General features: G+C 38.5%; 1 protein-coding gene across 4 annotated transcripts in view; it reads left to right on the forward strand.

Annotated features, from left to right (window-relative positions):
• AMPD3 (adenosine monophosphate deaminase 3) overlaps positions 1-13213 on the forward strand; it is a 32552-nt gene extending 19339 nt beyond the window's left edge. For 2 of the 4 annotated variants that reach the window (XM_074884280.1, XM_074884277.1), the window contains exons 7-15: positions 2499-2693; positions 2936-3067; positions 3913-4076; positions 5236-5362; positions 6212-6375; positions 8396-8516; positions 10502-10675; positions 11741-11851; positions 12785-13213. In XM_074884280.1, the coding sequence (XP_074740381.1) occupies positions 2499-2693; positions 2936-3067; positions 3913-4076; positions 5236-5362; positions 6212-6375; positions 8396-8516; positions 10502-10675; positions 11741-11851; positions 12785-12961 (1365 nt within the window). In that variant the 3' untranslated portion in view covers positions 12962-13213. Of the gene's footprint in view, positions 1-2498; positions 2694-2935; positions 3068-3912; positions 4077-5235; positions 5363-6211; positions 6376-8395; positions 8517-10501; positions 10676-10894; positions 10979-11740; positions 11852-12784 lie in introns of those variants that run through there. The other 2 variants (XM_074884278.1, XM_074884279.1) reach the window with 2 other exon arrangements.
• Positions 13214-17753: the final 4540 nt, after the last annotated feature.

Genomic DNA, 17753 nt, shown 5'->3' on the forward strand with positions numbered 1-17753 from the left:
GTTTACATTGCAGGAGTATGGCTGTTACTTATTCAGGTGCCCCTGATCTGTTTCCTCTAATGATCCTTAAAAGCAGACCAGGATGCCAACTACTTCGTTGGTGGAATCCAAAAGCTGCAGACATAGTCACTCCGCAAAAGGGAACACACCGGTCTCGTGTTGTATGTGTCCATGTTTGCAGTGTCCTGGAGGAGAGTCCTTGCAGAGATGTATGTTCAGTGACTCCTTATAGCTGGTTTACCTGAGAATTCCTTCTAGTGTGACTTCCTGCATACAGGCTACACAGCTCTTGTTGGGAGTGTGTCCCTGGAATGCCAGTTTACCTGCATTTCGAAAAGCACAGTGCAGTGGGTTCAAACTGTTCCAATGTAGTGAGCATCTTTAGCAACTTGTATCTAACGTCAGCAGCCAACCTTTTGAATCTTATGTCATTGCTTGTGAGATTGAAAAGCCCCCTCTCTGCCTCATGGTTTCTTTTGGATGTACCTGTATGCAGTTGATCAAATTAACTCTCAAATTGAACCTTGAAAGCCAAGTAGGTTTCACTTTTACAATCACATGGCAGTGTGGGTTTTCCAGCTTCTGTTTCCTTTTGTGACATTTCTTGGGAATGTTTTTAGTATTTGATTTGTTTAAACCTTTAAAGGTAGACAGCAAAACTGGGTGCATCCTGACAGCTGCATTACCAGTGTTGTGCAGAAGCAAGATTATTTTTTATTTCTGCTTTGAAGCTCCTTTCTTACTCTATGAGGAGTTAGAGCAGCCCTTTCCACTGCAGTTTCACTTAAGACTTCATGGTCAAGTGTTACTTATAATGATTCCAAACCATCTCCTACCAATGTATAGGACAGTACTGTGTGGTATTTAGACTTATCATTTGAACCATCCTGTCCTTGTTATATATCATCTTGAAACTTGTATTACAAACTGACTATCTTACTTCCTGCTCCTTCTGCAGAACCATTCTGCCAGCTGGTCTTGTAAGACTTGTCTGCAGTACCAGGCAGCTGGTGCACAAGGCAGATGTTAGAAATAGTGAAGTCAGCGATAGCGTCTGACCACATCCCTGTGCTCAGGGCCATCTATGTCCAGGCAGGGCCTGGGCTGGAGGAAAATGGGAAGCTTAGCAGACAGGCTGCAGCACTGTGGATTCTGGGTGAGCTGAAACTGCTTCTGCTAGGATTTGGCAGTCTGGACTTGAAGGCAATTTCAGAGTCTGTCAAGCTGTCCCTAGGGCCATTGTGATCATTATGTGTCATCTGCGAAATCTAATCAGGACAGTGGTTTGTTTTGGTTTGGTTTTAAATTGATAGGAATTTGTTGGTAGAGTAATTTCATTGTTTTGCCTAGGACATGCATTAGGCTATTCTGTTGTTCAATCAAAATTTCTCATGGAAATTCAGAGCAAATGGACACTGGAGCAGCAGCTCTGCTGGACTGTGCTGTGCTGAGATTCCTTAGGGCCATTATCCTAGCTAAGAGCTATTCTCCCCTTTCACCTACTTGGTCCTAAGTAACTGCAATTAGTGTTACCTGCCTTTTCAAACAAGAAGTAGTTGGGCAAAATACCTGGTTTTCTTCTATTCTTTAACTGTGTCATTAAGATAATAAACCCCTGACTGCAAGGAACTGCAACACATTCATTTTACATACCTGTTGGAGGCACCTAAGGAATTACACATACTGAAGGGAAAACTTAAATCAACAAACAAACCCCCAAATCTCATCAGTTGTTTCTTTGGACTGTTTTCTAATATAAGCTGCTCAGTGCAAGCTTCTGGGCGAAAGAAAAGCATACCTGTGGAAACCATTTGGTTCTTGTCAATTTTTTTTTAAAATGGGACTTGAACAAAAATCTGAGGGAATACTGTCAGTCCTTCTGTGAAGCTTGCACTTCCCTTAGTGTGTGAAGAGATCTGAAGAAACTGAAAAATCTGTCAGCATTATGAGTTGCTGTATTATAATTAAACTTGGAAAAAATAGTGACAAAATTTCTCATGTACATTTTGCAGTTCTAGTGACCTAAGATGTTTCATGTGGTTGAAATACAAAAATCAATTATGCTATTGGAAATGACTGAGAATTCCAGGTCCTTTCAGTCAGAGAGGGTGGTTATAACTATAGTCTATAACTAGAAAGACATCATTGAATCATGGATGAAATAAAAGGATACTGAAGGATCGGTGTCTCCTTTAAGGAAGTATCACATTTAATCTGAACCCAGTTTCTGTGTTTGGCACTTATAATGTATCTTGTTGAAAATTTTATTTAAATAGGAAACTATTCATTGGGAGCTGTTTTATTTATAGTTCTGCTTATCAAATAATTCCTCCAAAACCAAAATCTCATGGTTCTGAAACATTTTGCCTTACTTAGGCATGAATCCATTTGTTACTTAAGGAATATTTTACAAGGCTTTAGTCATTGTTGTCACTGACATAGATACTTTGCTAATTTATGTATATGGATGATGAGCATGAATAACCTTTTGATTTCAGGTTGATACTCATATCCATGCTGCTGCTTGCATGAACCAGAAACACTTGTTGAGGTTTATTAAGCACACATATCAAACGGAGCCTGACAGGATTGTTGCAGAGAAAAAAGGCAAGAAGATGACTTTAAAGCAAGTCTTTGAAAGCCTTCACATGGACCCTTATGACCTCACTGTAGACTCTTTAGATGTCCATGCAGTAAGTCTATTAAAATGACAAAATAAACGAGAAAAATCTAAAGTTTTCTAAGCGTGAAATTCTGTTTTCTACAGTTATTGCATGATAACTTATTAAATTAGAATTTGAACTCGTGCATTACTTTGCACATTTGAAGTAAGTTGCTATAGGTATTTTTTATGTCTTTTATTGCTAGGGAATTTAATTTATAAACTATTGTGCATACTTAAAACCATGGTTATTTGGGTTTTTTTCTCCTCCAGGGTCGTCAAACATTTCATCGATTTGACAAATTCAATTCCAAGTACAATCCAGTTGGTGCTAGTGAGCTGAGGGACTTGTATTTGAAAACTGAGAACTACATTGGTGGTGAATATTTTGCTCGTATGGTCAAGGTAAGTAAGTTTCAAGCTTTTCCAACTGTAGAGAAATGAAGGTTTGTAAAAGATTTTTGATGTTATAATTGGAGCTAACACTATGGTTAAGTAATTCTAAGTATTGGGCTTGCTCTAGCAATTCATCAGAGAAAGACCTCTGCTAAATCAGCCACTGCTGCATTCTAAATAATTTTATGAGTTACAAACACGTACACATAACCTGTGTATGAGTTCAAAGCAGAGTTGTGTGCAGTTTCAAACTAATGGAGAGCAGCCAAGGATCAGTTCACTGGCTTAATATTTTGTTAGGATGTAGTTGGCTAGTGGTAGCTGCTAGGGAAGGAAGAGCTAGGGAAGCGCCTCTGCATCGATCTGTATCTTCACGTGCATGCACAGGCTTCAGATTCATTTCTTACGACATGAACTAGATGTCAGCTGCTCTTTGTATAGAAGTGCTTGTCTAAAATTAATAGCCTTAAAATTGCTTGCTCCCATGGATTCTAGGTCAGATTCTCCATTGGTCTGCATATTTTATGTAGTCATTTACTACAGTTTAAATAGTATAATTCTGATTTACCAATTTTAAACATGTCTTACAAAGGTGTTAGTAATAACTGCACAAGAATATTGTCCTCTAAATCTAGGTGTTACAGTTATACTCAAATTATATCTGCAATAGCTTGCTAGTATAATATTCAGATGCCTAAAAAAATAATGGATGAATAGACAAGAGATTCCCTTTATCATTAAAGGGTGGCAGTACAGTTATATCTGGTCTGAGGAAAGTACAATGATAAATATACTACTAGCTGTAAATGATCTTCAGTGTCCATATTAAAGCAAATATATTTATTACTTAATAGGAAGTAGCCCGTGAACTAGAAGAAAGTAAGTACCAGTATACAGAACCCCGCTTATCCATTTATGGACGGTCTCCAGATGAATGGCTGAACTTGGCAAAATGGTTCATTAAGCATAAAGTTTATTCCCCTAATATGCGCTGGATAATTCAGGTTCCCAGAATCTAGTAAGTAATCAGGAGCTCTTGGTAATTTTAACAGTTTGAAATCATACCAATGATTTGTTTTAATTTCTGATATTTTTTTAGATGGTTTATGAGCTGTACTCTAGTTCTATTTATAAGAAACAGCCTGGGAAATTTATTCTTGACCATTGCTGCAGTTTTCCTGACAGTCTGGGGGTGTAGGACATGACTACTCTTTATGAAGCTATTCAAAACTACTGTGAATTATTTATGTAAGTCTGAAGAGACTAAAACCAAAAATTACAAATGGGTGAAATTAAGCTGTATTCAATGGCAAGTTAAAATACAGTTTAGTAATGAAAATAAATCAACTCTTGAATTCCATAAAGGTGTAGAAAATGATCTGTAAAACTGTTATCAAACTTCCTCAAATCAGTGACTAAATAACAGTGAACTTGGAAATGCAACCCAGATTGCTGATTTGCAAGCTTAAATCAGTATCAGTTTTTCTTAGTTTTTAAGCATCCTTTGGGACTTTATTAAATGGTTCTTTGTTTCTAATACTGTATAATAGAGTCTTCCATGATAATTTTGTCAGCCTTAATATCTGAGCTTCATGTTTTGAAACTTAGTTGAAATATGAGTAGAAAAAGAGCTGTCGCGGTCACATATATGTCCCAGAGTGTGTTTCACATTAGGGAGAAAGTTTATCTCCTTTAATTTCTCATGTAACAATTTCTTCCATACATCTGAGTCAACACTTTGTCATGCACTTTATGACACACTGAAGTACTGTCCCTCTTCTGAGAGGCTCACTATAGCAGAACATTCTACTTTCATTTGTAGTAGTTACAACTTTGGAAAACTGAATCTTTCACAAGAGGTAATTCCGTATCTCCCCTATTAGCCTTCAGTGGCTGTAAGGGAAGGGGTCACTGTTCTTGAGACAGCATCTACCCGTGCATACTGTCACTATTTTTGGAGCACTCGGGAGCTTCAGCAGAGCCTGGATAAAGCAGAGTGCCAGGCAGTGCAGGAAACAGCATAGAGACAACCCCTTCCCTGACATAAACTTTGAATTTCTGAATCCTAGTAGAACTGAATGTGTTGAATATACACAAATAATAGAAAATATAAAAGTGGAGGAAAAATATAAGCTGATTAAAGAGTGGTCACAACTGTGTATATTTTTTCCCTTCAGTGACATATTTAGGTCTAAAAATATTCTACCTAGTTTTGGGAAGATGTTGGAGAACATCTTTGTACCTTTGTTTGAAGCAACAATCAATCCCAAAGACCACAAAGAATTGCACCTTTTCCTCAAATATGTAAGTATATTTGAACTTCTTGTCTCACATGAAATGGATCCTCTCCTCATAGATTTTTTTTTTCCACAGCTGTTTCCAGACAGTAAAAAAGCTTCCTCCTTCATAGATTACTTGTATTATTGTTTTAAAGCCCTGACACAGAATTTAATAAAAGCCGGGTAAGGTCCTGTTGTCAAATAGTTGTTATATATTTCCTCTGAAGCAGCTCAACAGCTATTTATTTGTCCTCTCAGCAATCCTTTCTATAAAGAATGACCAAAAAAACATTCACATCCTCTTGTACAGAAACAGCATCATAATCCAGGATGCATACTTTGAGCTTGTCTCTGGCACTGGCCTCCAAAAAGGAGATGACTGTAGGGAAGCATTGTGTAGATCTTGATGGGACTCGAGAGAGGTGGGGATGTAGCTGCTGGGACATGATTAAAAAAGACATTTCTGAGTATCCCCCAAATCAGAACTCTGAGGTTTCCTGGGAGCCTCTGTCATTCAGCTGCTTTTCAAATAACAAAGCAGATGAGTTCAAAGGACTATAATCTAGATCTGGGGGAGTTTTACAGGCCCATGACCTGCCCGTGCCCCCCCCCGGAGTCTGAAGGCTTTTGTGCAGCTGGGCCTCCTATTTGTCTCAAAAGAAAACAATGGGTGAAACTTCCTTTGAGAAAACACATTATTCCTACTGTCTGCATGGTATGGTAGGAGGGCTGAGCAGCAGGGCTGCTAGCATAAGGAGGGAAATGAAGAAAAAGGACCAGATGCTTCTTACAAGAAAGTCCTGAAGCAAGAGTAAGTAATGTTGAAGTTTGCTTCTTGAAAATACTGATTTCGGTGAATCTCTTCTCCTACCAGGTGACTGGCTTTGACAGTGTTGATGATGAATCCAAACATAGTGGCCATATGTTCTCTGACAAGAGCCTTAACCCTGACCTCTGGACCAGTGAGAAGAATCCCCCATATAGCTATTATTTGTATTATATGTATGTGAACATCATGTTGCTAAACAACCTTAGGAGGTAAGTAGTAATTTTTCTCTTACAAGCTTCCAGAAAGAAAAATCAATAATCTTGGTCTCAATCTAAGTCAGTGTCTAGATCATATATCTTTTGAAGCAAAGGTTATGTTGAATTATTTTAGTCTGAGTACTTGAGTTATTTTTAAAATATTAACTGCAAAATTAATTCACGTGAAATATTGAGAACTTGTAAAGTCATCAGATTTTTATCTTGGTTTGACATTTGTATGTATTTTTGTGAGTGAATACATCAAACAAAACAAAAGAAGAAACCCCACAAAATTGACTTGACCTTTGCTTGGATTCACAGTGGATTTCCAAATATAACGTACCTCTCAGTAGCTTGCTATCTCCTGGTAATTTAAGAGATACAAAGTTATGTTGTAAAATATTGGTTTAAGGGCGGCTGCTGTTATCAAAGATAGACAAAGGAAGACATAATTATAAACTGCACATCTAGCTAACTAACTATAGCATGCTTGTTGACTCAGTTTTACTACTTTTGAGACCAATGTCTAGGCAAGTAATGCAGGGAGTTATGATACTGAATAGTGAGATCATGACTGTAAAAGCAGATTTTGGCATCAGGCTCAGTAAAGCCTGAAATTCAACTTGAGTTTATGTTCCTGGCTTTGTGGCTGACTCGCTCAGTGATCCGCACAACTGACTCAGATTGAGTCACAGTGATGTTATCTGTTTATTATGGTGTCATGGCTTACCTTGCAAGGATTTCATTCATTATTATTTATAAAATGTTTTTGGACTTTCTCACAGGAGGTGCACAGATTTGTCATTGTAACGGGTCTTATCCCAGTTAACGTTCAAAATGTTATTTCTTCTTTCCCACCGCTACCTCAAGCATTTCTTTCTCTACCACCCTATATAATCAAAACTCATAATAAAAACATTCACCTTAAATTACCTTGTACCTGCAACAAACAGGCCTAGTTGTTAGTTTTAGTTCTGTAATGGAAAGGACACAGTACAGCAGATACTAGTCATCCCTTTTTCCTGACTTCCTTTACATTCTCTGTTGTCTACATTTTTTTTTTCTTTTCCAAAGACAGAGATTCTGTCAGAACTTAGGCATTTCTTTTTTTTTACCTCAAGATCATTTCAGCTACTGTTCGAAAATGTCTCTAGATAATCATTAAATACTCTTTACAGCTAGGTGAGATAATGACACAGTTCATCAATGCATCAGTAAAACTGTTCACCCTGTTAAAAAATGCTGACTATTTGAGGCACCACAGCCAGTCCGTTACAAGACTCTTTTCTATTTTGGTACTATTGGCGAAGTCACCTCCATTTTCAGAAGAGATGTTGCTAAACATCCGTCCTAGAACTGCCTTATACTCTAGCAGTCCTTGTTGAAATTCTATTTTGAACATCTCCAGATACTTACGGGACATGTGTCTGCACTGAATAATGGTGATCATTATAACCTAAAAGCCAGAATCATTTGTAATATAGATGATAAAAATAGTTCTAAAAATTATAGTGTGAAGTCTAGTGTAATAACCAGTACTCCTAGATCATCTCTGTGCTACTGAGGGTGTAGTTTTATGCTACACTAAACCTGGTGAGATGGCAGGTTGTCATCACACCTAGGTAGTGTTAGCCAACTCTTGGCAATGTGCTTCCACTTTGTCCCTCATTTTAAATCTAGGAATTACATGGCCACAGGTTGCATCAGTTCACTTAGCTTTCCATCTGCCAGTTCCTTCAACTGAAATCAGTTCAGTAACTGTTCACCCAGTAGCTAAACAATTGCTAAATGAGAGGTAACTGGGGAAGGAAAGGAAGAAGAAGACACAAATATGTCAGGTGGTAGAAGGGCTTTGGGTTAGAGGGACTTGCCCCTTTTGACAGCAGCCTACAGGTAGGCCTGATTAAATTCCATGTCAAACTGTATGAGAACGTGTAACTTATTTTTTAAATTCCTGTATTAATGGTTATTATATACAAAATAGATGAACAGTTCATTTTTTGTTAGTAGAACTTGCTTTTAATCCCCCCAGGGAAAGAGGCATGTGTACTTTTCTGTTTCGACCTCACTGTGGAGAAGCCGGCTCTATCACACACCTTGTATCAGCTTTTCTGACAGCAGACAACATCTCTCATGGATTGCTCTTGAAGAAGGTATTGCCTGGTTGGTCACCTAAACTAATCACTATCTGCTTAGACATCAGTCACTGGTTCAGACAGCAGACACCAAATGGACTTTATCTGAGCAACCCAAAATTAATTTTCTTAGCAAGGCACAAGTAAATCTTCCCTTTGATCAGAAACCCCCTGATGTTGGAGTCCTGTGTCCAGCTCTGGGGTCGCCAACATAAGAAGGACATGGACCTGCTGGAGGGCTGGAGCACCTCCCTTGTGAGGACAGGCTGAGAGAGTTGGGGGTGTTCAGCTGGAGAAGAGAAGGCTCCAGGGAGACCTTAGAGTGGCCTCCCAGGACTGAAAGGGGCTACAGGAAAGCTGGGGGCGGGGGGAGGCGGGCTCTGTATCAGGGAGTGTAGGGATAGGACATGGGGTAACAGTTTTAAACTGAAAGAGGGTAGATTCAGATTAGCTCTAAGAAAGAAATTCTTCCCTGTGAGGGTGGTGAGGCCCTGGCACAGGTTGCCCAGAGAAGCTGTGGCTGCCCCCTCCCTGGAAGGGTTTAAGGCCAGGTTGGACGGGGCTTTGGGCAACCTGGGCTAGTGGAAGGTGTCCCTGCCCATGGCAGGGGGGTTGGGACTAGATGATCTTTAAGGTCCCTTCCAACCCAAACTATTCTGTGATTCTGTGAAATAAATAAGCTCAGCTGAACTTCATATTTCTTATTTAAGCTACAAAAATACAGCTTTTCCTAATTGAATATTTTAAAGCACTGTCTTTGTAGGAAAGATCAACTGTTCAGATGTGTCAGTGACTTGGCAGCACCTGGTTTTGGTTACTCCAAGCAGAGCTAAAGTTACATGGAAAAAACTGCTTAGACCTGTTACTACTCTCTGGTTTAGGTCCCAGAAGAATTTAAGGAAAGCTCTAGTTTCTTCTGTACAGGAAGAAATCATTTTCCTTGACTGGCATCCCTGTACTTCAAGGTTCATTCAGAAGTTCATTAAGGTTTTGATTATTTGTATCTAGAGTAACTGGGGTCACTTGATCACGAAATTTAACATAGCTGTATAACACAGAAATATTTTATATACAACTTGATTGTTATAACAGGACAAATGTTATCATTCCTGGCATATCTGTTCATAGAAACCATCATACAATTTATCCCCAGGCCACTGTTTTGTAATTAAAATCATTGTCAGTGGGTGGCAGACTTGCACCGAGTTCATTGTGATTTTTTTGAAAGAGTTCTCTAAGTTGGATTTTCTGGTTAATGCTGGAAAATTCTCTGCATTTTTCAACATATCCAAGAACTAAGAAAAATTTTGCCTAAAGTCATGTCTGATGTTATGCTCCGAAGCAGTAATTCCTAAAATCAGACCCAGACAGAGTAGTTCTAAGACTGTATGTGATCAAAACATTCTCTTCACTCCCTCCTGCTTAGCCTGGTGCGATAACCTGGCATAGCAGATAATAATAATAAATACACTTGTTAGATTCACAGGTTGGTTAAGCCAAAAATTGTAATAAAGATGAGGTGACCACAGATTATTTATATTATGTGCAATAGCAACATACGACTTCTAATAAATTAAAACTTCTGCTCCTAGAATTTACCTATTGGACTGAAGTTTTGAAAAGAACAAATTGCTTAGCAGTTCTTACATGTCTTATCTGTGACTTTCAGCTTTTGGGGGAAGCTATGCAGTTAGTATCAAATGCAGTGCCCTTAATAGTCATATATACTTACTAATCTACAGTACCATTAGTCACCATATTTTCAAAAAGATGATGACATATAATGAAGAATATAATTTATAAAGATCAGTAACATTTAAAATTCAGACTTTTAAGTATTTTCTAAAGAAGTTGGTTTAGTGTCAACCTAATTTTGGGGGTCTTATGCTGTTTCTATTTTACCCAAGGAAAAACCTTCTTTTTTTCATCATTATTCCATAGTACCATTAAATGCTGATTGGGGGTTTTTTGTTTGTTTTTGGGTTTTTTTTTGTTTTTTGCAGAGTCCTGTCCTCCAGTATCTTTACTATCTTGCACAAATACCCATTGCTATGTCTCCACTTAGTAACAATAGCCTATTCCTGGAGTACTCAAAAAATCCACTACGGGAATTTCTACATAAGGGACTTCATGTCTCTCTCTCCACAGATGATCCTATGCAGTTTCATTATACAAAGGTAAGAATTACAAAAACCCTTGTCTTTGAATTCGGCAACAGTACCACGTAGGCCCAGAATGACCTGAAAGCTGTTCTGTATCATTGCTTAGGATATAAAGTTTCATGTCTTTCAGTCACTTCATTCATTGTTCATTCTCAGTCTACTACTCACTGTTAGGTTTCAGAGGGAAATGTCTGACTTCCTAATTATGTTTCTTTTGTACTCTTGCCTCTCCAGTGTTGGCTGTTGAAGTATAGAATGAAGGATGAGGCTGAAGGGAGGTTTGAGCCTTCATAAACAATCCTCTAGAGTGCCAGGAAAGTCCAGTTTCCTTACTAATAAATCTGGGGAAGTACATTACAAAACCACGATGTGGAATCTCTGAAGATGACATACGAGCTGTTTGCTCAGTAAATTGAAGCTGATTCTTGCCCTTGGGTGGCCTGGCAGGACAGAACTGCCTGGTCACTGGTTTTGATGCCCCAATTTTGTGGTTGGCACTGCCCCGAGTGATGTTGTGCCTCGGCGTGGCCTGTACATAGCTCAGTTGTCTGGTGTGCTTCACCCAGGCTCGCTTCTGGCCCATGAAATGTCTCTGCTAGAAAAGACAGAGAGCTGCTGTGGGGGCTTTCTGTGCGGATGTAACGCAGCACCAGCCCAGTGTCAGCGGTGACAGCCCACTAGAGTCAGACCCAGCTTCCTTGTGAGGAGAAACTGCCCTGCTATCTGTCTAAGTACATGTTCATTAAAGATCTACAACTAGATCCTCCAAGGTGTTTATATACCCTGGGATCTCATTTGAAATTGCCTAATAAATGCCTCTCAGGATCTGGACTGCAGGCTGCAATTTCTGAGACTAAGAGAACTGGATACCCAGTGCCTATTAATTATTTAACAGTCACCCTTGGGAAATTTGAAATAAACAATTCTGTTCGTTAATAATGGTGATGCTAAGTGTCTTAAACCTCTAATTTTTCACAGCTATCTAAAGAGCATGTATAAATTCCTTAATTAGTAATGAGTACATATTCCATCTACATCTTATTTACATATCATTTAATATTAAACATTTTGGTGATACAGGAAGCTCTCATGGAAGAATATGCTATTGCAGCCCAGGTGTGGAAACTAAGTACCTGTGACTTGTGTGAAATAGCAAGAAACAGCGTGCTACAGAGTGGATTGTCAGATAAGGTAATTGTGGCTGAAAAAATCTCTTTTGTGAATATTAGGGCAGGCAGGAGCTGAGAAGTCAGAAGTCTGACAATTGAAGAGTAGGTGCTTATGTGATGTATTTGTGCACATCCCTATCCTTTTTTTGAGCAACATTCGCAAACTATCTGCTATGCAGTCTTACATTAAAGTATTAACGTTACATTTTTTCTCATTAGCTTTGTTCTGGAATTCCCCAAACATGCAGAGAGTCCAGGTGGCTGTTTATACTCAGTTTTGTCTCCAGTCCCAAACCTTTAATTATTTGAGTGAGATCCCTTTGCCAGTAATTTTATACATCATGTCTTGCACTGAGTAAAAACAAACTACCTGTCATAAGCAAGACGTGTTTTTGCTTGGAAGGGATTATTACAGAAAATATTCTGGTGTAGAGAGGTAGTCAGATTAAATTACATTTCCTTTCGGCTTTAAAATTCTACACATCCATGACTTTCTCTAGGACTTACTTTAGAGCATCCTTTCTTCTATGTCACTTTCAAACATTCTTCTTAAGTAGCTGGTATGTGAAGGAGCTTGACAAATATATTCTCTTGTTTCTTCCTATGTTCTCTAGTGATAACTACTAATTTTCCTCTTGTGCAACATTTAACTAACAAAAGAAACCTAAGCCTCTTTCTGACCTCTCACATGAAAGATGGAGTAGTGAAGACCGAACAGTAGCAGAAAGGGTTTTAGCAAGCCAGACTCAACACACTGCTGAGTAATTATACGTATAAACTTTGGCCTTAAAATCTCCAAAACAGGTTAAGACTCTGAGGTAGAGTTCAACGGCCAGCTGGTTGAAGCTGCTCTTTTCACTTGCACTGGAGTCATTCACTAAGAAATACTCAGGTATACAATAAATCAAAGCAGTTGAACTAACTTCTTCCTTTTTACATTTAATCCTGTTCGCAGGAAAAGCAGAAATTCTTAGGGGTGAATTACTGTAAAGAAGGGCCTGAGGGAAATGACATTCGAAAGACAAATGTTGCACAGATCCGGATGGCCTTCAGGTATGAGACATTGTGCAATGAACTTAGTTTCCTGTCTGATGCTATGAGAACAGAAGAGATTTCTACTCTGTCGAAGTAGTTACAAACTCAAAGAAACCAGAACATTTCACTCCTAAGCAGGATAAGATGCTAATTAACATTGAATCATCTGTTTTGATGCTACCAAGACATAACTGAACAGAACAGAGAAAAACAGAGTATCTATGGAAGGTAAACAGCATTTGCTGTTATCTTTTACCACGTTATTCTCATTGCAAAAATTTCAGTTTCTGCAAACATCAGACTTTGTAAGATTTCTGTAAATATTAAATGCAAACTCAGAATCATGTCATATTTGTTTCATACTGTCTTAACTGTGCACTATATTGTAGCTTGGAAACCAACAGAGACTATCTGTAGTGCATCTGTGAGGTGCACCTTGTGCTCCTGCAGGTCCTGACAGTCCACCCACACCTGTGTTTGTCCTGCTAGGCTCAGTAGCCCTCATGGCATTTAGCACCTGTAAGTTTAACCCTTCATTCATTAGCAGTTTGTATGGAGTGCATAATTTTGAGGCTACCCTTTCATTCTGGAAGGTGTTCTGACAGTTTTTATCTTAATGTTTCAGCAGTTATATGGGAAAACAAGAAAAAATAAAATCCGGCAGTCTTGTTTAATGACTAATGAATGAATTCCTGTTGTCATGTAGGATGTCTGTGAAGAACAGCAGATTAATACTTTTTCATCTAGTAAGTGGAAAACATGGTGTCCAAATCATCACTATTGTACATTTTAATAATGAGTCTAATTATATCATGAAAACTTTGCCTTGAAAGTTAAGAACACTTTTTTTATTGCTTTGTAAGGGGAATACGTGGATATGCCAGTTGAAATTACTTGGAAATTTATGCAGATAATTTTGGTTGCATATAAAGAGAAATTTTTTACTTGAACAAAGGAAGTGTTCTTATAAATCAGTGGTAGAAACTCCAGACCTGGGTTCTGGTCCTACTTCTGACATCTTTTTACACATTTGTGTTAGTTTGTATTTTAGTCAATTAGCGTTGAATGAGAAGTCTATTTATACAGAAGCTAACCCACCTGAACTATGTCATTTCAAATCATGTTATGGTAAACTTTTTATTTATGATGGAGTGGCTAGTAAAATACAGCTACTGAAATATTTATAACTTTCAGTCTTTCTTCTATTTGATCATCCTTCATGGATGGCACTTACTACTCATTCAGAAAGGTTTAAAGGTAACAACATGATAGCATCTATTTGACTTGAGTCCAGGGGTAGCAGAGGATGTTGATGCCTTTAAGTCCAACATTACTTAATTGGAAGGCCTGTAGGCCCTAAGCTAGGATCTTGAGCCTACGGTTAGAGACCTGGGCATCTAAGATAATACATAGGGAACTTAGGCATCTTAGAACAGGAATTCAGAATTAATGCAGAAAAAGGAAGTAATGAATACTAGCCAATCAAGCCTCACTAGACCTAGAACCCTGCCTGTTTTACTACATCAGATGTCTTGGGCCACTTCTATTTCCTAGGCCAGACCCTTCTCCTGGGGCTTGGGCACCTACATCCTTCAAAAACTGATCAGGTCTCACTTTCCCTTGTAAATGCAGCCAGAAGTAGCAGCTGTGACATCACCAGTACCAAACAACTCACTGATGGCATAAATGTATATATGCATTGAAGACATACGCTCTCTCCTCAGGCTGGGGCCATTCAAAGCAATACCTGCAAGGCCATTTTTTTAATGTACCTGCTGTCCCAAATGGTGATTGCAGGGAAATTGCACCAAAGTAAGGGAAGGAGGAATGCCCTATCACCTCCTGTAGCTGTGCAGCCCTCTAAGAGCCCTGTAAGAGAGAATAAACCTAAAGACCCTTAGGAAGCAGCCTGGAAGTTAAGGCTGTTCCAAGGGAGACCGCAGCAGAGGAACAGAGTTCGGGCCATGCCGTCACCGCGGCCGTTAGCCAGCGTGATGCTGGGAGCTGCACTGATTGCAGACGTTATTCATCCAGAATATGGTTGCAGACAGGTGCCGGGAGACTTGACCCTGGCTCTTCAGTGCCCAAGCCTAACGTCTGCAGTGTTCAACAAGCGCCAGATACTGCATTCCTTGTGCAGCTAAAGCCTGTGTGAAACCGTGCCACACTGCGCAACTGTATGAGAATAAAATTGTCCAAAGTTCTTAGTCAGCAATGCCTGTTGGCCTCACTGTTAGAAACTTCAACAGCTCATATTATCAGGATTGGTGAGTGTAATTTTCTTAGGATGAAGTCTGAAAACAGTGGTTCAAACCTTTCAGCTGCATAAAATGCAGACATCTTGTTTTCATTAGTACAGCATACTAATAAATTGTTATCAACATAACATTATTTACCTAAGAAAAGCATCTGTGTCCAGGCTGAATAAGCAACATGCTTGGTTTGAAGAATTTAAATTGTGTATTTTCATCTGATAAACACTGCTTTACTTGGGATTGTTTCACCTGAAGATCGCTATTAATGCTGCTTTTGTTGTTACTTAGATTTCTTACTTAGTTTTCTTAATACTATAGCAAATTCATGTCTGTTTAATACCTTTCCAGCTTTCCTTACCTCAAACACATCAGGTTCTAATGTGTCTGTAGCTCTTACTAAAGAAAAAACCAAAATTGGATCTGAATATTTAGTTAATGGACAGTAATGGAGATTTTGACAATAGTAACAGTAACACACAAGTGGCCATGACCACAGGTTCTGCTTTCTGTGCTTCCTTGTGTGCTGCTTTTAAGGATAAATTGAGCTAATAGTGTTATAATTAGGGGAAAAAAATGACATTATTTCAAGCTTCCACTACTCCATCTCTTTTGGTCATCTTTTAATTAGGCAAAAGTTATTGATTCTCAAGTTCAGTTCTTAAATTTCACCTTTAAGTTTCACTTTTGTTCTAACATATGGCTGTTCAAAATAACCTTGCAGTCTTAGGGTATGTCTGTAATGAAGTGTTACTGATACCTGAATTACTGTTGCACACATTTACTCAAATTTAAGACAGGGCAGTTGCTCCCTGCAACACGGTTGAGACCAAACCTGGTTACACCACAGCTTGTGTTTTACTCAGACAGGGACTAGAAGCACATTATTGCTGGTGTTTCTTCAGAATGGGAGAACATCCTATTCTCTCATCATTTCATTGGTGTTAAGGTCCAAACATTATTCAAGACTTCTTTAAATCTGTTAGCTCAGAGCATTTTATACTTTCACCTAAAATGATTAATTATGGTTATTTGATGTTTACAACAAATCTATCTGAACAATTTCTAGTGATACTCTTTCCATTCTGTTATGTCACTTTAGCATTTGCTCTGCCACTGGGTAATATAATTTTTTTTTCTCACCCCAGAGCTACTTTATCTTCTCATATCATTGTTCTTTACTTGTGGCTAAATCTTTCTGTTCTATTTGCCTAGTTAAAATCTAAGTCTGAAAAAGGTGGGTGGGGGGAGGGATATCTGTAAAAACTGCTTTTTCTTTCTGTGCCTGGGAACGACGATTATCTTTTGCCTCTTGTGGAAGCATTAATCATTACACAAATAAATAAATTACAAAAGAATTACAAAAGAATATGGTTAGGGTTTTTGTGTGTGTGCGCCTCAGTAAAAGTGTAGTTTCTCAAGATCTCCACCTTTAAGTAGAACTAAAAGCCTATGCACATAAGCTGTTAGCAGTACAGAAGACTAAACCCAAATTAAAGACTACCACAGCATAAAAACTGAAAAAAAACAGTGGAGATGATAGAGAAGATAATAAGCAATGTTTAGGAGAAGGAGCTAAAACCTTAGCTGACTTAAAGTAATTCAGTGTTCATGAAAACCAGCTGTTCTAATGTGTGCCAACAGAAGACCTGGCATTAAGTCCTGAAGTGAAACTGTCATGCAGGGGTGACCCCCAGCCTCTTGGGGCCCCTGCTCATCCAAACTGGGTATCAGGGGTAAGAGTGTGCAACACCTCTTCCTCACCCTGGCACCTCATCTTGGTATTAAACTGAGAGTCAAAACACCTGCATTTGGGAGCAGGAAAGCAGTTTTGACACTCACAGTTGAAACAATTTAAGCAGTACACAGAACAGCTTTATCTGACAAAAAGAACACAACTAAGAAGCCAAAAAATGACAAATTGAAATAAATACTTAATATCATCATAGACATTCTGCTAGAGTCAAAGTGACTTCTAAGGAAAAAGTTTAACACAAATTAGTAGGAAATGTAATAAAAGTTTTTTAGATGAAGATTAAAACGTGTCTTTCTGTACACAAACCCTTCAGTACACAAGCAGCACTCGTGAAGCACAAGAGTACAGACTTATCTGTCACTGAAGAATGTATTTCTCTCCCATACCTCTCAGAGCCCTAAATATCAATATTAAACAGCACAGAGAATAGTATATATATAATAGCGAGACACCAACACTGCTCTTTCATTAATCTTTAACCATGATTAAGGGGTACCATCTCACACAAATATTTTTTGGTAGGTCTGTCTGTTAAAGTGGGTTTGAATCACATAGCATGGAAGCAGAGACTTGTATGAAAACCCTACCCTGTTCCACATACAATCAATTCTAGAAGGGCAGGTTAAACTTAATTCGTAAAAACACCTCGTACTTTTAAGTAAGGCTTAAGTAACACCGAAGAGCACTCATTTAATTACCCGTGGGATAGTATTCTTCATTCTACCAGAGTCACACTGGGCAAAGTTCCATGCAAGTTCACAAAACTGATCATTTTAATTTCAGGCCTACAAAACCCATGCCCAGTGTTTAATATTTCAAGCTCCATAGTGTTACAGAGGACCCCAAATGAGCAACCAACCACCAAAAATAAAAAATTATTA

Source organism: Strix uralensis, chromosome 15 (genome assembly GCF_047716275.1).
Source record: "Strix uralensis isolate ZFMK-TIS-50842 chromosome 15, bStrUra1, whole genome shotgun sequence".
Classification (NCBI taxonomy): Eukaryota; Metazoa; Chordata; class Aves; order Strigiformes; family Strigidae; genus Strix; species Strix uralensis.